General features: G+C 28.1%; 2 protein-coding genes and 1 long non-coding RNA gene across 4 annotated transcripts in view; 1 reads left to right on the forward strand and 2 right to left on the reverse strand.

Annotated features, from left to right (window-relative positions):
* Positions 1–245: 245 nt before the first annotated feature.
* Positions 246–17,442, reverse strand: LOC124812471 (uncharacterized). Of its 2 annotated transcripts, none has more exons than XM_065791508.1 (4): positions 17,375–17,442; positions 3,238–3,369; positions 909–983; positions 246–609 (listed from the first exon to the last, which is right to left on the reverse strand). In XM_065791508.1, exons 2-4 carry the CDS (start codon positions 3,335–3,337, stop codon positions 524–526), a joined length of 261 nt encoding a protein of 86 aa, XP_065647580.1. In that variant the 5' UTR covers positions 3,338–3,369; positions 17,375–17,442; the 3' UTR covers positions 246–523. The 2 variants fall into 2 exon arrangements, with proteins under 2 accessions (XP_065647580.1, XP_065647579.1); XM_065791507.1 differs by lacking the exon at positions 17,375–17,442 and adding an exon at positions 14,419–14,503.
* LOC136077059 (uncharacterized) lies at positions 5,753–8,198 on the forward strand. Its single transcript, XR_010636796.1, has 2 exons — positions 5,753–6,749; positions 6,989–8,198. It is a non-coding gene; the product is annotated as an uncharacterized LOC136077059 (long non-coding RNA).
* The window catches only part of LOC100203801 (transmembrane protein 115), a 78,593-nt gene continuing 72,818 nt past the window's right edge, over positions 17,027–22,801 (reverse strand). The window contains exon 10 of the mRNA XM_065791506.1: positions 17,027–17,046. The gene's annotated coding sequence lies outside the window, so the exon portion shown is untranslated. The remainder of the gene's footprint in view (positions 17,047–22,801) is intronic.

The following is a 22,801-nucleotide window of genomic DNA, read 5'->3' on the forward strand; positions in this document are numbered from 1 at the left end:
TGCCTCGCATACGGGGCAAGATGACGATTTGAGGTAACGTCGGTTAATGAGTTTTTCCCCGACTATTTTCAATTTTTATAAGGTTTTTTTGATACATCAGTAGCACATGATAATTTTTAATCACTTCTTGATAAAGTTTTACTTATTAGAACACTTATTGACTAAGATATAAGTGCTTTTCAAAACGTTCGTCATCTTGGCCCATGTTCCCCTATACATTGTGCAATTTGAAAAAGCTAACAGACTTCTCAATTAAAAAATGTTTTTAAACTTGTAAAAAATATCTTTATATATTTATACATTATATTTAAATTTTTACATACTATATGTTTTATTTATACGTTATACAAGTTTTATTTTTATATATTTTTATTACAATTGTTTTTTTAGTTTATTAGCTTTAAATGTTAATGAAAATGATTCAAGTTAATAAATTATTTAAACAAAGCAAAATTACATAAATATAAAAGTTGAGATTCTACTCGTGTCATTGAACCAAGCACATGAATATTTCTTTTTCGTTTTAAGATTCAAGTTTGACGCCTATGACTCGTTCTGTACTATCTGCAAATATTTTTGCTCTCGCTGATTCAACGTTTATTGGTATTTCTACGTACGAAAAATGTTTGTATATTAATACAATTTTTATTTAACGATTACGAATTTTAGATATTAAAGTGAATAATCTTTAGATCTTAGAGAGAATAAGTGTTTTAAACTCTTTAAATTTTAAAACATTAAAATTAGAAAGACTTACTTGAATCCAAAATTAAAACTACCCTTTATATTTTCAAGGAACTGCTTTGGACGAGTTATCAATTATTAATACTTGGTATTGTACTTTATTGAGATGCTTTTATATAAACAAAATGAATAAAACTTTTACTTTTATAGTAGATTACTTTTACCTTTACTATCACAATTGTTTGCTTTAATTTTCTCGCCGTCACCATTGTATTCTGCAGAATTTTCTTGTAGTTTAACTAAATTAATGTTTGATCATTATAACTGAAAAATTGTGATTGAGAATATTATATATATATGTATATATATATATATATATATATATATATATATATATATATATATATATATATATATATATATATATATATATATATATATATATATATATATATATATATATATATAGTATTATATTATAGAATATTATATATATATATATATATATTATATATATATATATATATATATATATATATATATATATATATATATATATATATATGTAGGGGAAGTTGGGGCACAGTGGATCGGGTTTCTTCATTTTTTAAATTGAGCAAAAGTTAAAATATGTGTTTTATTTTTTTCAAGGCGAAAAGATTGAGAAATATGTCCTTCATGATAATAAATCACTAAAATCCAAATATTTATTATCTAACGGCTCACAGAAAGGTTTAAAGTCAGTTGTAATACGTTATTCACTGTGCCCCAGTACTGGGGTACAGTGAATCAATTAACATAGCTGTGAATTAATGATAGTAAATAAGGGTATAGCCAAATAACTATGAGCCTGAGGGAGTAAAGTGTACAATATACTTTTGCCATGCTTTTATTAATTAAATTAGTATAAAATTGAAAAAATAGACATTATGAAAATTGAGAAGAAAAAAAATAATTTTATTGATAACAAAACTTATAAAAATATTAAAAAGTTAAAAAATTATTCATATATTGTTATTCATAACTTAAAACTAATAAATTCATTTTCATGTAGTTTGTTTGTTAAAAATGCATGAATTTAATTTAAAAATGCATGAATTTTTGTTGACATTTCAAAAATTATTTTTTTAATTAATTACAAGTTAACATTTTACATTATATTCTAGAATAGTTCATCAATTTTTCAACATTTGTGGAATCTTGAAGTGAACAAAGAAAATTATTTGTTGACCAAAACTGTGATTTGTTTTCAAATATAATTTTTACCAAGATGGAAAAAAATCGCTAAAAAAGTTGGGTTTGAAAGCATTTTACAATCTCTATTAGTGATCCTAAGTACGTCAATTGCAAAATTTGCAATTGAAGAGCGTCACGTGGCTCTGATGATCCAAAGGGACAGACCACCAGCGGCCTTTTGTCTCATCTCAAGACTCGCCATCCTCTTGTCACCAAGACCAGTCCAGCATCTTTAACGACAAGAACTCCAGAACCAGAAGTTCCTCAAAAAGAAGTTTCCGGGCCAAAAGAAAACCGAAAGAGAACAATGCCTATCTTTAACATCAGGTCTAAAAAGCAAAGAACAGAGATGCTTCAGTCTACAATTCCAAACTGGGTTGAAACCAATTCAAAAATTGAATCAAACTCAGAAAAAAGGCAGAAATTTCACAAGTCCATCTTTGAAATGATTATTCTTGACATGCAACTGTTGGAGATATACTAACCAACGAACGAAACAGACTTTTACCAGAAAATCTTGAAAAACTTTTGTTTTGCCGAGAAAATCTACCAAATGTTAACTTCCGTTATTAATTTACATCATTTCATTTATAACAACAAATCAACTCTTAATAAAACAAATATCAAAAGAGCATTGTTTAAACACGTTATTTCTTACTTTTAAAAAATTTCGGTTGTGCTGAAATTTTCGGTTTGAAAGTAAAAGTTTTGCCGAAATTTCGGTTTCGGTTTCGATTGAGAAATGCCGCAACCGAAATGAACCGAAACCGAAATTTCGGCAAAATTCCAATTTCGGTCGATCACTACTAGTCTCATTTGATTTCATTCACTTTTATTTGACTCTAGAGTCTAGTCTGTGTTGCTTAGTATTTTGTTTACATTATAAAACTGCAATATGATTGGTTATTAAATATAAAATGTATAATGTTTCATTTCTTTTCTGTGTTCTGTCACACACTATAAATTATTACTATAAATTATTACACACTATAAATTATTTAAATACCAAATTTCAATATTAGTGCAGCGTACTTTCGAATTTCGTTTCGAACTTAAAATCTTAGTTTCGCACATCGCACATCACTAATAAATATTTATATATATATATATATATATATATATATATATATATATATATATATATATATATATATATATATATATATACTATATACATATATATATACTATATATATATACTATATATATAGTGTAACAAATAAAATAGCAGTTAAAACTATATTTTTACTATTTAATTCACGTATAAGTTTATATAATATTAAAAAAAATGTAAACAAGAATTTATAGTATACCCACACGTATTTTCTTGGTTCTCATCTTTAAAAATGGGAGAACTTTGATAAAAAAATCTGCTGGAAACACGTAGTATTTTCCAAGGTTGATGAAGCAAAGCCATGTTTAGCAAATCACTTGGAAACAAAACAAATCCTAAAGCAGATCAGTTTGTTTAGCAAATACTAGGAAACTATATTAATAATTCATATTCTTTTCCATACATCTACTAATGACGTAGCAACACTTAAATTATTAAAGTACATCAAGATTTATTAATGACGTAAGCAACACTTATAATATTCAAGTTCATAAATAAAATATAGCGACTAATTTTTTTTGTTTATTTAAAAAAAAAGTTTCAGCTGAACTTTTTTATTAGATTTTTTTTCTTAAAGGAGAGTCAGGACAGTTTTTAAAGGAGAGTCATAACAGTTTTTAAAGGAGAGTCATCACATCCGTTTCGATTTAAAATTTAATCTAAACCAGCAAACTGCGCAGGCCAGAATTTTAGACGCGAGAGCAGCATATAAATAATGACGTGTGCCGAAGAGCCGCAATAAATATGTTGCTATGCCAACTTCATCTTTGAAAAAAAACAATTTGCGAATGTAAATTTAGATTTTTTATACATATTTTGATTTTTGACACAATATTTTAATTTTTTAAATGGAAATTAAACTTTTATAAATAAACTTAGTATGTACACAATTTATATTTAGTATTAAGTTTTTTTACAATAAAGAAAGTAAAAGCTATTCTTTAAATGTAAACTTGGCTACATAAAATCTGATTCCTTTTTATTCACACTAGAAAACCATAAATTTCCTTATACAAATAATTGAAAGCAAGATATAAAAATGTAAAGATAAAAAGGTTTCTTTGAGAAAAAAAATTTATTTGAATGTATTTGAATTAATCTTGCTTTTATTCGAATTGAACTTGCTTATAACCACTTAATATCCATTTTCCAAAAATCTAATAAAGCTAGTGTTTTATGCAGCATTTGAAGATTTTGATTTTCTTGGAGATCTAGTAATTCTATTTCAAATTGAGATATTTCTTCAAGTATATTTTCTGGTATTGGACAATCCTCACTAATAATATCAATTAAAAAAGGGTTTACTAAAAATGCTAATGATAATTTAGGAGCATACAAATCTTTAAACCTATTTTAAAAGTCTTCGAATAAATTCTGTAGTTTTCCCCGGTATGATTCAATCTTATGATCATCATACTGAATTGTAGGATTAAGATTATGAATTATCTTTGCCATTTGTGGAAAATGATTAAAAGTTTTTAAGGTAAGATCTTTCTGAAAAAGAGCAATTTTTTATGAAAACTAAGTATAGTTTGAACAAGATCAGATATATTTTTTTCTTTTCCTTGAAGCAACGATTTCAGATTTTGTAAATGTTGCATTACATCAGTTAAAAATAAAAGAGCTTGCAAAAAATTTACATTGTCAAAGATTTCAATAGCCTTTTGCTTTTCAAGCAAAAAAAAATTGATTGGTTCTAATAGTTCTACAAACCTATAAAGAACGTCACTACTTGAAAGCCACCTTACAGCACAGTAAAATAACAAGTCCCTTGGTTTGTCAGCAAGATCCAATTTACTAATGAAATTTTTAAACTGTCTGTGATTTTTTGCATTTGATCGAATATAATTCGAATATAAATCAATTCAACGAGTTGTGTCTAATAGCTCTACTAAATCTAGCAAATCTTCTTTCACAAGTACATCTGATGTTACATATCTAACAAATACTGCCATTTGAGGTTTATCTTGAACATCTGTTGATTCATCCAACGCTAAGCTGAATGCTTCACAATTTATTAAGCCATTTAACAAATGCTGTTCAACTTCGACACCAATCTGAGGTCACATCAAAAAGATTTTGTTTTACAAACTCTCCATCGGTGTAAGGACGTTTACTTGTCGCGACGTTCCAAGCTATAACAAAACTTGCTTCTGTTATAATATTTGATTCTTTGCTGGAAGATGAAATAATCATTTGTTGATTTTTAAATACTGTTTTTAGCAACTCAATTTTATTTTTTCTATGACATGAATTTATTGGGTATTCTTCAGAAAAACACATATGTTTTGTTTCATAGCGACGTTTAACATTACATGTCATATTATGAGCTAGTTCAGTATTGCAAATTAAACACATAGGTTTATTTTCTTTTTCAATAAATGTGTACTTTTCTGTCCAATCACCATGAAATGATCTATTCTCATCTTTAATTTTTCTTTTCTTACTTTAATAGTGAAGTGCTTTATTGTCACCTATTGCTATATTCAAACAACATGGCTTCCGGCCATGTATAATTCAAGTTTTTATTATCAGTAAATCAATAAAACTTTTGAAAAGAGCCGCAAGTAGCTCGCGAACTTGTTTTATTTAAACGAATTTATAGAAATTTTCGTCGTTTCTTTATTTAGAAATATTGTAATGAAATTTTAAACAAAAGCTCCGTTAAGCATGACCGGCTGCTGACCCTTTTGATCGGGAATTCTTTTGGTTCTAGTTATTAATTTAACTGTTTAAATATGGTTGCCTTTAAATAAAGTGTTTTATTACAAGAGTCTCCTATAGGGTTTTACTGAAATAAAAACACAGTATTAAATATGGCAATCTTTTACAAGATTCTGTTATAGGGTTTTACTTAAATAAAAACAAAGTATTTTTTTTATTACAATTATCTAACGCGATTATAACAAAACTACAATGTAATATAGCAATCAAAAAATAACTTAAACGTATTTATTTTACCTTTACAACATAAGTATACCTAAAATGTAGATACATGATGGTATCATATATACTTTTATATATTTTAATGCATGTTACCCAGATACTTTGAGGTTTTTATCAATTATCATTTAAATATCATACAAATTGATAAAAACCTAAAACTTATATGTAGGGGAGAACGGGGTGAGATAGGACATGGGGTGAGATGGGACTTGGCAATATCTCAGTGAAAAATTTAATAAAGCAAAAGTTTTTTGTATATGTTATAAGTTTGCAATAGCTTCTTCATATTACTGTGTTTTTTAAGTTTCAGAAGTATTTTTTTTGGGATTATTTGCGAATATGTAAAAATCTAACAATTTTGAAGACATCATTAATATTAAATATTTATGTGTTGTTTGCATATATTTTTGTGTTTATGGTTTTTAATTATTCACTATTGTTTTATTTAACTATTGAAGAAATATGATTGGCATATGGCTACGAGAACTATATAAAATAAAGGTTTTCTCACACCTACTAGTGATGGGGTGACTTGGACAGGAGAATTGGGGTGAAATGGGACACTGTTCAATTTTATCATTTTTTTAATTTACTGTACTTCAACTTTTATAATCAATATTTTTGTAAAAAAGCAAGTGAACAGAAAATTATGTTTATGTTTATGATAAGATTTCAATGTTTACTTTATAGTAAAGTGTTTTTTATCATAGAAAATAATAATAGTTATATTGGATTTCTTTGTTACTTTGTCCTGAAGACATCTTTCACAGTAGGTATTGTTTTAATGCCAATCGTTTTTGTATTTTAAATTCAATTTAAATAAAGTTCTTCGCTATTAGCCTTATTAAATTTAAGCACATTATAAGTTTTATAGGGTTGTGATACTATTTTATTTTCATTAAAATAAATTTAAAATTTATAGCCTAATCTAGATTTCAGTCAATGCAATTAAAAAGAGCATAATTTTTTTTAATAATGGAGTGAGTAATATGAGTAATAATTTTTCAGATGCCAAGAAAGTACAAACGAGTGACAAGTCGCTTAAAGCCTGATGCTCATACAATAAAAGCTGCTGTGATGGCTGTCAAATCTGGCAGTTTATCACTACAAGCAGCTGCACAAGAGTATACAATTTCAAAATCAAGTTTACAGCGGAAAATAAAGGTTAATAAAGAAACTTCTTACAGTAACTTATATTTTGATGAACAATATAAATATATTTTTAGTAAGACACAAGAAAATGAACTTTCAATATATCTTCGGCAAGCATCTAATATGCATTATGCACTTGATGTTGGAGAAACAAAGCAACTTGCATATCAATATGCAATTAAAAATGACATTAAAATACCAGAAAACTGAAAAAAGAGTGAAACAGCTGGAACTGAATGGTTTTATTTATTCTTAAATCGTGCAAAATTTTCTATTCGTACGCCAGAAGCTACTCAAACAACTAGTTTTAATCGCACAAATGTAGATACTTTCTTCTGCTGAAAGGGGAACCCTAGTTACAATGGTGGGTTGCATTAATGCCCTTGGAAATTTTATACCACTGTTTTTGATATTTCCTTGTGTCCACTTTCTTAGCCATATGCTTAAAGGTGCACCAACAGGTACAAAAGGTGATGCTAATCCTAGTGGATGGATAAATACAGAAATTTTTTTTAAATGGTTTGATCATTTTGTGGAATGTGGACATCCGAGCAAGGATCATCCATTACTTTTAATAATGGACAACCACAAAACTCATATATTGATTGAACGAATGGATAAAGCTAAGGAAAGCAATGTTGTGCTCTTGACATTGCCACCCCATTGCAGCCACAAACTCCAACCACTTGACAGATCAGTATTTGGGCCATTAAAGAAATTTTTTCAATTCAGCATGTGATTCATGGTTAAAGGCACATCCAAATACTCCTATGACGATATATGACATTTCTGAAAATTTAGGAATAGCTTATACGAGAGCCTTTACTTCCCAAAACATTCAAAATGGTTTTAAAGCAGCTGGCATTTTCCCGTACGATCCATATGTTGTCAGTGATGTCGACTTTTTAAGTTCTTTTGTATCTGATCGACCAATTCCAGCAAATGACAATTCCGACAAACAAACAATCCCCACATCACTGTGTATTGTATCTGAAGTTATTAATGAAAAGAAACAGCAAATCAGCACTTCTGCCTACCATTGGACAGCAGAAGATATAAGGCCATTTCCAAAAGCGGTCGAAAGGGTGGCAAAGAGAAAAAGTGCAAAAAGAAAATGTTCTAGGTCTCTGGTATTGACTGACACACCAACAAGAAATGAACTAGTTAAAAGTTTATCAGAATGTAAAAGAAAAAAAGAAGATAAAGATAAGAAAAAGAAAAAAAGTTACCCCTCAGACGTCAACGTAATTTTGACTCAATTTAAACATCAAGCAACCTGTTGAACAAAGTTACAAATGCATTTAGAATGGTATTTTATTTTTGTTAAACATAAATAAATTTTGTGTATTGTTATGTTTTTTAAGGAGTAGAATAAACAATAAAATAATGCTTAAAATTATTTGTTTCTATTTTTGTCCCATTTCACCCTAACATGGGGTGACATGGGAAAAACAGTGTCACTTTAAAAAACCAAGCCCTTGAACTTAATTTGATGGTTAAATAATGGGTTTTGAATTTTTTTTAGTTTCAAACAGTGCTGTGGCCAGAAGGTCAAGATCGCCCCAGCCCAAAACCTTTCATTAGGATCCTATTTCTTAAACAATTTTCCACTTTTTCTTACTAAAAAAAAAAAACCCTCAAATTTGTAGAAGGTCCCTTAAATTTGCAAATGGGCCCCCTAAATTTGCTTTTCTCGAGTCAGGCTCTTATTTGTTTTAGTTTTTTTGTTTCCTAATTTTTCTATATTTAAGAATCATTTTAGTTAAAATGCTTAAAACAACTTAAGGCTCATACCATTAATATGGATTGTTGCTAATATAATAGATTGGTTTCCATTAAATATTTTAAAATAATGTTGTCATACTGTTATTCATCTTTACTAATATTATATTATACACACATAAAATTAATAACAATGAATAATATGACAACACTATACGTTATATTATAAAAGTTATAACAACACATATGTTCTAAAAGTTTATATTCATAATAATAATAAATTAGATTATAATATGATATTATTGTTTAATACATATTTTATAGAAAAATAATGTAAATGTTTTTAAGTTATATTTAATTATTTTAATATTCCTTGTTTGTTTGTTTATATTTATTATTTCAAAGGATAGTTTTAGCGTTTTGTTCAAAGCATTCCCAAGGTATTATTTTCTTAATGAAATTTTATTATTTTTTATTTTAGATGACTATTTATACTCGCGCCACTCTTTTAAAGTTTAAATTTTTTACAATTTTTGAGTTTTGAAGGGCATTTTCAAACAATCGGCGCGAATAGAATTTGTAAATAAAAATTTACAAATCATTAACTAGGGGAAAGGCGCCTATGATGGCATACTTAACTTTGAAGCTTCATTATTCAGTATCCTGAAGACCAATAATAAAAGTTTTGATATGGATACATTCCTTGTTACATCTAGAACAATAATTACCTTGGGAGTTTTCATCAGTTTTATTTTTTTTATAAGTTATTCTTATTGTAAAAAAAAGCACAAGTATGGCAACCACTCATAGGCAACCACTCCTATGCTCCTATGATGGCATAGGGGAGGATGGGGCTAGTTAGGATCGAGAGTAACTTAATGATTTCATTTAACCTTAGAGTCTTCCCTCAGAAAAGCCAGAAAATTACTCGAAACCATCCTAATTTACCATTTCATGCAACACACCAGCATTGTAAAATTTTGCGCGTGCGCATAGGATATATTGCGTTTTACGTATTTTTTGGACCAAAAAAAAATGTTGGAGCATCGCTTTTTTTTTAACTTTACTTAAAAATAAGTTTTTCTTATAAAAAGAAAGTTTTCCCAGCTCGTCAATATTTCAACACCCCCAACTCGTCAGTATGCCGTCATGGGTAAAAGTCATCATTTTCATTAAAACAAGCTGTGTCTGCTTTGTTCAAAAGATAAAATTAAAGTAACTATTCCACTAAATGCACAAAACTTGAATATAAAATGCATGAAAATTTCATTTCTGCACAGTTAATAGTAAAATCACAATCTTAAATATATGAAGAAAATAAAACTACAACAGCACATCCCAAAATCGATTTTTGTTGATTATAAAAACAATATTTGTGCACAAGGGACGTTTTTTCACTAAAACTAATGTAAAGTCAGTAAAGTCATGTAGGTCTAATTATTTTTTTACCAAAACCAATTTTAATGGAAATATGACCGGTATGCCATCATAGGCGCTATGCCATCATAGGCGCCTTTCCCTTATATAATAACGTCATTACAAATAAAGGGAGGTTTTTTATCTATACCGATTGTACGCATTTTTATTACTATTATTTTTGTTAACTTGTGGTATTTTAAAAATGCACAAATTCGTTATGGAATTAAAAAAACGTGGTATTTAAATACAATAGCGTTTAGGCCCACTTCAACTCCTGGCTTGCACAAATGGGGTTTGTACAAGATTAGCTAAGTTTCCTTGCCGACAGTTATTCTTGATAACCCCCTGCCATCATGTCGGAGAGCTTCACATAACTCTCCGACATGATGGCATGAGGCTTAACACCGGCTTAACAGTTTTATTTACGTAGCCGTAAATAAAACTGTTAAGCCGGTGAACAAACTATTTATATCATACAACCATAAAAGGTTAAAAATAGTAAGGTAAAGATAAAACTACAACACTTTAAAATACCTTTTTGCAAAAACAAAATTCATTAGGAATCGTCCATAAATTACGTCACGCTATAATGGGGAAGGGGTGTTGGTGGTTCTGTGACGACTCATACAAAACTTGCTTCTTAAGTATTACGGTTTTGTGACGAGGGGGAGGTCAAAAACTGTCAAAACTTGCGTGACGTAATATATGGACGACCCCTAAGTTTCTAATTTTAAAATTATTAACATTTAGACTTTTGAGAAGTGCAGAGATTATTGTGAACTTGTGGAAAAAAATCAGATCATTAGATGAAAATTAAAAAATATGGAACTGTTTCACACGCTTTGAATTTCATAAAATTCAAGTTGCATTTCTCTAAAATCAGGAAGGTGTTTATTCTAAGTAATAAAATACTCAAAGAGATCAATAGAACAGCTGACTGCATTCCTCTCTCCTGGCCATCGTGGTTTTTGACCTACAATTTTTAAAGTAAAACTTAATTTCATAGGTTTTGATATTTTAATTTTATTATTTAACAATAAAAATAACAAATTGTTTAAAAACAATGGTATGCAAAACGGATTAAAGTCACATGTAAAATACAAAGAAAATAAAATGGTAAAAGTTCTGTTTTAAAAATAAAGAAAGGTCTGAAAAGATGTAAAAACGGATTGAATCAAAGCTGAAATCCTTCTAAAAGCAATTTTTGCTGATAAAGACCAGCCACAAGGTCTTCAGTTGTGTATTTCACCAGACTACTGGTTAATTTTTGATATTTTAAGCTTGAAAATATCTTGAAAATTGCATACGGATGAGACTCCCTCAGACTTTTTGGGTACAATAAATTCCAAAACTTTTAAAATCTTTCAAATTGCGTACAACTCATCCGAACTCACAGCAAAATCGTAAATCTATTGAGCATAATTTAAAAAATTTATTTCTCAAAACAAGAAAAATATTTCTTGTTTTTAAAAAGAAGTTGCAAGATAGGACTTTTTTTTTCTTAACAAGAAACGTATTTCTTGTTTTAAGAAAAATATTTCGTAATAAAAAATTCAACTTTGCTTTGCTTACAGTAAAATATATTCAAGATAATGTAGAGCGTGTGATGAGCTTGGAGAATCTTCAGAAGCTACTTCAAAAAAAGAGTTTTTGTAAAGAACCATTAAAAAGGAAGAAAAAGAAGAAGAAGAGTAGATTCAAGAAGCTAGCTACGGCGACTGCTTTCTCGCTTTCTCGTTATTGAATGGTTCTAATAATTATAATTTTGATCCGATACCTAACTGCAAACTCTGAACCTTAAAAGTACATTTAAAAATTATTTTGATTTTCATATTTTCTTGAGATATTTATAAGCTGAAAGTTTATATGTATATATATACTTATTGTAAATTTGCAGCGTTTAAACGCTGAATTCTGAAGCAAATTTGCTTCAGAAACAAGAGATCTGTGGCAGTAACGGATTCAGCATTTTTTGGTGTTTGAGGTAGATAACATGGAGCAAAATCCAAACACTTGTATGTTTATACTTATGTCGAATAATGATGCCTTTTAAAAAGTCGCAATTAATTGAATCTGGGAACAAAAAAGCCCTAAAATTTTATCCCCTCTGCTCCAAACGTAACAGAAAAACAACAAGTTGATAAAATAATTTTTTTGCTAAATTTCTTTACTAAATTTATATACATCGATAAATTTTAAGTATTGCTTTACAATCTCTAAGCGTTAAAAAATTATGACCATATAAAACTTGTAACCCCTTCAATTGAGGGGGATTTAAACATTATATGGTCATAATTTATGAACGCTGAAAGATAATACTATGAAACTTAAAATTTATCGATGAATATAAATTTAGTTAAGAATAGCAAAAAAATCATTTTACTAACTTGTTGCTTTCGTGTTTGGGGCAGGGGGGATAAAATTTTAGGGCTTTTTTTGTCTCAGCCTCTTTTTTTTTTAGGTTATTTAAGTGCTCCCAGAAGTCCTTACGGTCTTATTATGGAGCACTGCGGAAGAGCACTTAACAAGAGGTTCACGCCTCCTTTCTTACCAATGTCGCTTATTGAGCTGGAGCTGGCGTCAAACCTCGGACCTCTGTTTCTGAGCTAGAACTCTAAGCACTGCGCCATGGCTGCTCAACATCGCAATTTTGCAACGCATCATTATTTGACATAAATATAAACATACAGAGTTTGCACCATGTCTGTTAGCTATCTCAAACATCGAAAAATACTGGATCCTTCACTGATCTGTGGTTTGATGCCTATTCTAGTATTTTTTTCGACATGAAGCAAGCGTAAACTTCGTAAAGCAAGCGTTAAAGGCTCTTCTGCGGTGCTCTGTGATGCGACCATTAGGTCTTCTTGGACTCTTAGATTGCTCTATTATTTATCTTATCTAAATTTAGTCAAAAATTATAAAAAACGAAACTTCGAACAGTCGAACCAATTACTTCTATCAAGAAAAAAATAAAAAGTAAAAATATTTTTCATATAAATATAACCACGACGCCACTCATTAGCCACTTCGCATAAAAGGAACCATAAGCAAGCTTTTTTGATAAATTGACAAGAAAATACTGTCATCTGTCTTTCTGGTATACTAATGCAGCATTGCTAAACAACAAATTTGATGAACTATTAATTGATATTGAAGTTAAGCAACGACATATGTAATGATGTGTAAAGCATAGCGAAGTGAATAATCAACAGCAAATATTCCGGGTTATTTCTTTTCCAGACAAAACAGACTGATTAATAATAGGGGACATGGAGTAAATATTTATAGTCATGAAAGCATCAGTTCTTTTAATTTAACTAATAGTTATTTACATAATGAGAATATTGAGTAAATATGGCGCTCGGTTTGTACAGTTTTTAAAAATAATTTTTTGTGAGATTATTTATGGAGTAGAAGGTTGTAGTGAGGGAAATAACAAGCAAGTTGTAGATTCAGTAAATTACTTCTACAAGTTGTTAAAAAAAAAATCAATATTCAGGTTTACATATGTGGTGACCTTAAATACTCAAAATGTAATCAACTCAAAATATATTTCAACCAACATTTTAAATAAATAACAAGGAAGCAACAAACGTATTAGACTTAGAGGCATCAGAATCTTTGGATAGAGTTTTTCAAGAAGAACTTAAACTATTAAAGATTAAACTTTTTTTGAATATTTCTTGAATATTTTAATATTCCTTTTTTTGTTTGTTTTGTCTTTTAAAGAATAGATTTTAAAAACAATTTTAATATATAGGCATATATATGTATATGCATATATATTAAAATATATATATATATATATATATATATATATATATATATATATATATATATATATATACACAATAAATTTTTTTTAAACTTTAAAAGTTATTAAAGTTATTAAACATAACGGGTAATTACCCGTTATATCAGGTTTTCGAACATAACGCTTACATAACGCTAACATAACGCCAGTTTTCGTGTTTTTAACGGGTAATTACCGTTATGTTCAATGTTTAAATCATATGAAAAAAACATAAGGGTATTTGCCGTTATTTTTTATACAAATTATACATTGAACACAACGGTAATTACCCGTTTTAAAACACAAAAACTAGTGCTATGTTTTTTAAAAATATAACGGGTATTTTTTTTACTGTGTATATAAGGGATTCTCTGAGATGAGTCCTTTTGGAAAAAACACACAAGGAAAGAAAGTGACAACATGCTGCTAATTCTTTTACTGAAATTTTTGAAAACAATCATCCAACCAATTTCCGTACTTTTGGTGTTCTCTTCTCAATTGGCTTTGGCATCATCCATGACTGCTATATCATCCACCTTTAAATATTTAAAAATAGAACCATTTTTTTGATTTTTTTGTTTAAGTGAATCATTTTTAGTTTCTCTTACAGCTGACATAAATCAAATTTTAAGTTTCAATTATTATATTAAAAAAGAATTAAAAAGTTATGAAATTTGATAATAGCCTATATTAATTTAATCGCTTGTACATAGCGCTACTTTTAGTTGCCATGGCTTTCATATACATTCACTCGTGAATTACTTGTGCAAATTTAATGTCCAAGGGCATTATAGTGTTGCAATCGTTAATGATCGTCCGAATAGAACTATATATATTGGTAAAAATTATTTAAGGGAGCATCCATGAAGTATATACGCAGTACCACTGATTTAGGCCCCCTTCTCTCTTGTACGCAATTATATGCTTTGAAGAGCAAATATAGAAAAGTAAAGAAACCCAAATTTTTTTCTTTTTTTTCTAAAATATTTTTGAGGAAATACGAAAAAAACAGTTGTAACCAAAGTCAGAAAAAAACAAACATAATATGGATTTTTTGCACTCGTAAAATTAAAAATTTTTGTTAAAAAAGAAATCAAGTTTTCGGAGAGATAGGGAACGATAAAAAAACAGCATCAAACCGCGTATGGACTCGGTTTCTTTAACACCTTCTCTTGTACGCATTCGTTTATTTTAGGGTAAGCCCTCCTTACAATTTCACATGTTTATATATTTTTATATAGATCTAATTTTTCTATGCTTATTGGCGACCTCTTAAATTGGCAATTTGAGGTAGCTGCCTAGTTAGCCTTAGTGGACCCGGGCCTGGATGACACAGTTAAATTATGTTATCCAAAATCACTTTTATATTACTGTTTTGGTTTGTTAAAATATCTTTTGTATAATCATACATTATAAAAATATATATTTATAATGTATGATTATCTCACTAATAACACAGACCACGTGGTAACTACTTATAAAATGATTAACTCTGCTCCACCACACACACTTTCTATGCATCACATTTACGCTCTGCACTAACAGCTTTTTTAGCACAACAATTAATGACTTTTATAATCCTCAATTATTGTTTATTATTCCTGTTTATTTTTACAACATTTTATTATGATTAATTTTTAGCTTTCTACTTATTAGAGGGTCCACTGGACATCTGTACTATTGGTTTTCCACTGGACATCTGTACTTTTGCACTTTTATGTCACTCTGCTACACTCTTTTTAACTTATTATGCACCTCAAAGGCGTTCACTGCTTGGTGCAGCTTTATTAAAGTGCATTGCATTTACAAAAAGCTATTGTTTAACTGTGTAAGCATAGTAATGGACTTTTGTGTATTTAATTAAAGTTTTTTATCTTAAAGCCATTTACAAAGTACTTTTAAGTCTTGGTTTAACTGATACATATTTCTTTGATAAATAGCTTCTTTCAATATTTTCCAAAACAATTGACATTGGTTTGTATATATTATCAAACTCTTTCAAATTAAATCACTGAGCGTTTAATCCCGACAATTTAAAAAGGTCCCGTGGTTTATGCTTGGCTGTGTAGTAAGTATTCTAAGTATTCTTAAAAATCAATTGCTTTTATTTTGCGAGAGATAAACTTTAATGTTAATTCTAATGATATTTTTTCCTAATTTCGAGTGTATTTTTCTAAATGCAAAAAAAAGTTAAAACAATGGAATGAAAAATCTTATATGATAAAACACAAACGACTTCGAAATATTTACTTATTCAGTCAAACGGAAGATTCCTGTGAACACAAAATAGAAAAAATTTATATATATTATAAAATGGAAGTGTACGCGCAAAATACTAAAAGAAAAAAATTGCATAAGTGTTGAGTGAAATCATAAGTTTTGAAAGAGTACAATCCTTATAAAAGGGTCCATACTCAGGTATTTAACGTTTCCAATGCTTTAAAGACTAACTTCTTTACAGAAACCCCGCACTTTAATATAACCTAATGCACAATCATTAACCATTATAAAACACAACGTAAATAAATAATTTCTAGTGACTTAAGTGCTGAATACTAAAACTTATCTATTTACTTAGATAGTTATGCATATAAATAACTTATGTAATGTAACCATGTATCAAAATATAAAAATAATATTAATACTAACCTTGTGTTTTATTATAAATTTCAAAATGGTTATTCAATATTCATTTTATATATCATTTCGTATACCAATAATCATTGTTGGTATATAATTATAATTAAGTACCATCAAAAAGTATAACAAAAAAAGGAATGCAAAAATATATTATTTCTAAAACCTGAAATTATAATACATTTTATTTTAAATCATTGAATATGTAATAGTACATTAACAAAATGTATTTTTGCGCAACGGTTATGATATAGGTGATATTTATATATTTATATATAAATATTTTAGTTAGTTAAATATTTATATTTAGCGAGTTAGTAATAAATAATGATATATGATATAGGTGTTATTTATTTATTTTCTATAATTGCAGTTTTCAATATTTGTTTGCATATTTTCTATACATATCAATTTGCATATTTTCTACAACTGCAGAATTCAACTATACGCAATGTATATAGTTGAAATCTATAATTGCAATAATAGAAAACTTTTGCAGTTATAAAAAAATGCTGTTGTATATAGTTGAATTCTATAACTGCAATTATAGAAAACTTTTGAAGTTATAAAAATACGCAGTTGAATATAGATGAATTATATAACTGCAGTTATAGAAAACTCAAAGGCTTTCATGAATAAATAGTAATACATAAAATCAAAATCCAACTTACCATAATTTAATCGTAAAAACGAGTAGTTACTTATAAAGCGTAAATGTTAAAAAGACTTACGGTAAATATTTTGCGCAAAGTTAATAAACAGATAAATCGCAGTTGTAAAATATACGCAGGTGCTGTATGACGCAAGTTTCGGTTAAACGGTGAATATTAGCAACAATAGAAAATATGCCTTTAGAGTTAAATTTTGATAAATAAATATGTAATTGAATTGTATAAAAGTGTAATATAATTAGAAGATGAAAGTGTAAAGAAATTAGTTGATAATTTTTTAGGAACTTATAATAAAAATATCCGAAAAACATTCCGTAAAAGTAAAATACTCTCTTTTTCTAACTAATAATAAATAAGTTCAATGGTCAAATAATCTGCATTCCGTTGGCATTAAATACCATTTTTTGTAGTTTATTATAAAAGCGATTAACTTTTATTCTATCAAAACCAATGGCTCGATGCAATGACGTTGGCTCAGCAACTTTCAAAAAAAAAATTTTATAATGACGTTTCAAAAAACCCTTCAACCATTTTTTTCCTGTCGACTTAGTTGCACAATTAAACTTGTGAATAACCCCATTTTTTTCACAAACTCAAATACCGTTTGTTTCACATCTTTTGGAGACAGACCAAAAAATCTTTGTAACATGGTTAAAAGTACTTCTACATGCTCTTCTTCTTTAAAAACTGAGAATGTTGTTGAACACTCTATTTTATAGAGTACATTTATATGTACATGTTAGGGTGTCCCAGCCGCCCTAGTTTTTTTTCTGCAATAAATTCTAAAATAATAATTTTTAGTAAAATAATTATTTTTGAAATTTTTATATAATTTTGCTTCTTTTGAGACCCAGTATGACACTTTTTTTTTTTTAATATAATATTAAGGACCCGGTAAGTGTTCAAGGGTCTTGTGCTCTCTCTAAATCCAATAAAATGTTGAAAATATTTAACCGAGTTGCTTGTGAGAACCAATAGAAAGTTTTAAGAATATGAACAGATCTTTTTTAGAATATAAGGGGCGGCTGGGACACCCTAGCATACATATATATGTACGTATATATATATATATATATATATATATATATATATATATATATATATATATATATATATATATATATATATATATATATATTTTAAAATGACAATTGCACTACCTGATGAGAAATGGTGCAAATACGTTATGAAATGAATGGCTAATTTACTTACTTTCATTCTGCCACAAGTGTCAATACTGGAGTAAGAAATGAAGTTGTTGTAATGATCCAACAGAAATTTAAAGAAAAAGGCATTTCTATACCTCAGTATTTAGGATATCAACATCATGTGTTGAATTTAGTCTTAAAGCATTCAATTGACCAAACTCTTGATGAAAAAACAACATCTCCAAATTTAGCATTTCATTTTGCGCAAGAAGCCAGTAACAACTATACAAATATAAAAACTGACTTCCAACAAAGTGATGTAAATATAAAAGTTAAAAATATCAAATGGCGCAATGATATGCAGTTTTTATACGAATTGATAAATACATACCGATTTTATCAAAAACATGGTAGATTTCTCTTTATTACCTTTAAAACATTACCCAATATAAGTAATGCAAGATGGAACTCTAGAGCAATATATGACTTATTTGCTTTTGTACTGCTCCCAGAAAAATGTGAACTGCTAAGTGAAATTTGTGAATTAATTTGTGGAGCTTGGTTTGATGTTTGGTTTAGTGACCATTTTTATAAAAAAGACAGTTATAAAAAATTGGACTACAGTTTAAAGAAACACAAAAAAGCGGACACCATTTTTAAGAAACATTGGAATAAAGACAATACAGCAACTAAGACGCAAAGAAGTAACATTTGTGCCGAACAAGCAATTAAAATCATGCTAGAAATACAGTGTGCTGAAAAAATCAATTTGAAGTTTATTTTATCAAATAAGTGATTGTTTTGTGTTACATTATTCAGCTAATATCACTGTATCGTGTTAAATATAATTAGTTACTCATTAGTATAATTTTATTCAATTATACTAAATTGCGAAATTTCGAAAATAGTTTTTCTATTTACTGGGGGAATTTTTTGAAATAAAATCATTTATGTATGTCAGTTTCATAGTTTTTATTCAAAAACTTATCTTGTAGGTCCATGGCCATATAAGGTTGTAAAAATTTTATAACCCTAATATATATGTGTATGTCTATATATATATATATATATATATATATATATATATATATATATATATATATATATATATATATATATATATATATATATATCACATCCTGTAAATTTTGGGTCATAATACCAGAAACACTTTATATCAAAACCTTTTGAATCGTAGAAAGTACATGTTGAGCCTCAAAATGCCTAATTTTAAAATCTAGAATTAAAATCTTGAAGAGGTATTCACTTTTTAAAAACCACATTATAAGTCCTAGGAATACATTTTTTTTAAATAAGTATTTTATATCAAAGTATTCTCCAAATTACACAAATTTCAAACAAAATACGAACTAATTCAAAAATGTTATTCTTTAAACATAAAATAAAATTAAATATTCATATTGATTTACAAACATTCTGTGACAATAACTTTAAACTTTTTTGCTGTTATAACCCAAAATACAGTTCAAAAGTTGTTTGGGGTAATCTGGGTAAGAGCTATCACGCTTATATCTCTCCCAATGGGTTTTGAAGTAAGGGTGCATTGTCTCAGTTGCCTGTTCACTGAAGAGCCCAAGTGCCATATGCTTCTTTTTGATGAATTGTAGCCCATGGAAAAAGATTGCATGAGCTCTTAATGTAACTGAAATTTGCTGCTTCAGATAACTTGTCTTGAATTTTTTGATTTTTATCTCATATTCCAGATCCAAGGCACTGCCAAAGCAAGCAGAAACAACATCCTTGAGCAATGCCAAACAGTTTCAAAAATCCAATGCTTGTTTTGCATTCTCAGACAGCGAAATTTTTCAATCCATCTACTTTCCTCAACAGCTTTATGCAGTTGCTATATTGTAGTTCCCGCCCCCCCCCTTCCCTACTGGTAAGGCAAAAGAGGAATATGAAGTGAAGCAAGCCAATCAACTGTCTTTGATAACATCTGAGGAAGATTTTTTACAATATGATTGACAACAGCAATAAGAAAATTCAATTCAATTGGTAGAATCACTTACAAAACACTTGTTTGATCTTAAAAAGTAAAGAGTGGAGGATGCACATCATTTTGAAATGATTTGGCACTCTTTGCGTTTCCTCCGCTGTTGAGGAAGTCATCAAAATATTTTCTGATTTTTCCAAAGGTTCTCATCTCACCACATTCATAGATTTTTGTTGACCCAAATTCACACTAACAACATGGTCGCTTGCTGGCATGTTATTGAATTCCACACATGGTATTTACCAGTTTGAGATCAAATAAGACAATCAAGGGGCTTAGTGAGCAAGCTTTTTCTATTTGGATGAGATCAAAATTTATTTTAACATTTTCATGTTTCTGGAGTATTTTGTCATTTTGCGATCAGCTTTTTTATACAAATAATGCAGATTTCCTGCATTCATTGTGATCTTTTGCAAACGTGGGCATTTTTGAAATTTCGTTTTTCGTTTTATAGTTTCCGATTTTGTTTATGGTTTATGGACGAGTAAACGCTAGAGATGTGTTGAGCCAAAAGATGAGCTCAATAAATTAAGATTGAATTTTAATCTTTAAAACATATTCTATATATTTAGCTTCCTTTTTAAAATCATTTAAAGTTACATTGGGTGATTTTCACCCAAGCGCCAAAACTTCGAAGGCACTAAAGTTTCATTGAATACTTTTTTTTCTTCTTGAGAATATAAAAATATATAAATTTATAAGAATAAATATAAAAAAATTGATATACTTATTTTATGTAAGAATAAATATGTAATAATTTATAATAAAAACTATAACAACTCCAATAAAAGTTTTCTAAATTTTCTTAAATTCATTTAGTGGACATTAGTGTACAATAATATTTACTGTCACTTTGTGTATAAAAATCATAAAAAAATGTTTTGTTGAAACCTGCTCAAATAATTCTTTTGTTAATACTAAAGATTTGAAATTAATGCGATTTTTTTTTCGTTTTTTTAGCAATATTTTCTGATAAAATGTTTTTTACATAATATATAAGAACACATAAACTCGAAGACGATTGTAACATCCTGTCACCTGTCACCTGTCACCGAGAACCGTTTGACAATATAATAGTAATAAACCAATTATTTCAAAAAAGTATAAAATTAAAAGTAAATTCCGTTTAAGAAAACAATGCAAATAAAATTAGGTACCTCAAATATAAAACACCGTTTGACAATACAATAAAAAGTACAACCAAATATTTTAAATTACATTTGGATAACGCTTTTAAAAGAGAAACGAGATCAAAAGAACTCGAGTATATTATCTATTGAAAAAATAACTTTTTTCAGTTTATTTTTGAAGGTAGAAAAATTCCAACATTGGGAAAATCAGATTTTATAAAACTATTCGGTTCCACAGAAAATCTCTGCGATATGATATAAAGATCTTTCAACATTTTTATGCGAATAATGTTGATAAATAAAATTGTCATTTTTTAGATCATGTTTGCTTTTGAACTTTATTGCATATAAATTTTGGATAGGAAGGCATAGGAGTTAAGTTTATATTACATTTGGAAATAAAACAAAGAAATGAATTAATTTTAAAAATTAAGAAAATTAAAAACATTTATAAATGTTTTAATGTTCTTTGCTTTATATGAATTATTTTTACAATGAATATACGATTTGGTTTTATAATGAGTATTCTTAATATAATATATTATGAATACTATATATTGGTATATTATACCAACTATAGTTATATATTAAGAATATTCATTTCAAATAAAAGAGGTTTTGCAAGGGTAAAACAATCTTTAAAGTTTATGAGTCGTGCTAGATGCTTCTGTTATCAATAAGGAGGATCTAATTGACTTTTTTTAGCACTGCCCCATGCGATATTTGCATAATTTACATAGCATTGGATAAGTGAGTAATAATCTGCATGACTATTTTCAAAATTTCTTGCTTTGTATATATTCCAATATTTTTTGAAACTTTGTTGCGCAAAGTTTTATATGATTTTTCCATGTGAGATTTTCATCAATAAGAACACTAAGAAAAAGTATAACTTTTGATTGTTATATTTGAATACCATCTATAAATATTTGAAGCATACCATTTGGCAAAAGATATTTTTTGGATTTAGGATCAAATAGAGTTCATTTAGTTTTTTTTTATGTTAATTGATTACTTATTTGACTTGAACCATTTTAAAATTTTAATTAGCTCCATGTTCATGTCATTGATTAAATAAGTAAGTGATCGAAGTCCTAGCTAATTATGAAGGTTTAGCGAATCTGGCAAAACTATA

This window comes from Hydra vulgaris, chromosome 02, assembly GCF_038396675.1.
Source record: "Hydra vulgaris chromosome 02, alternate assembly HydraT2T_AEP".
Classification (NCBI taxonomy): Eukaryota; Metazoa; Cnidaria; class Hydrozoa; order Anthoathecata; family Hydridae; genus Hydra; species Hydra vulgaris.

Coding starts and splice junctions, on each gene's coding strand:
- LOC124812471 (XM_065791507.1), bottom strand. CDS start 14,488: ATGTTGTCACTTTCTTTCCTTGTGTGTTTTTTCCAAAAGGACTCATCT. Junction 984..3,237: donor TGAGAACCAAGAAAATACGT/GTGGGTATACTA, acceptor ACATTAATTTAG/TTAAACTACAAGAAAATTCT. Junction 610..908: donor AAACAATTGTGATAGTAAAG/GTAAAAGTAATC, acceptor TTTCGTACGTAG/AAATACCAATAAACGTTGAA.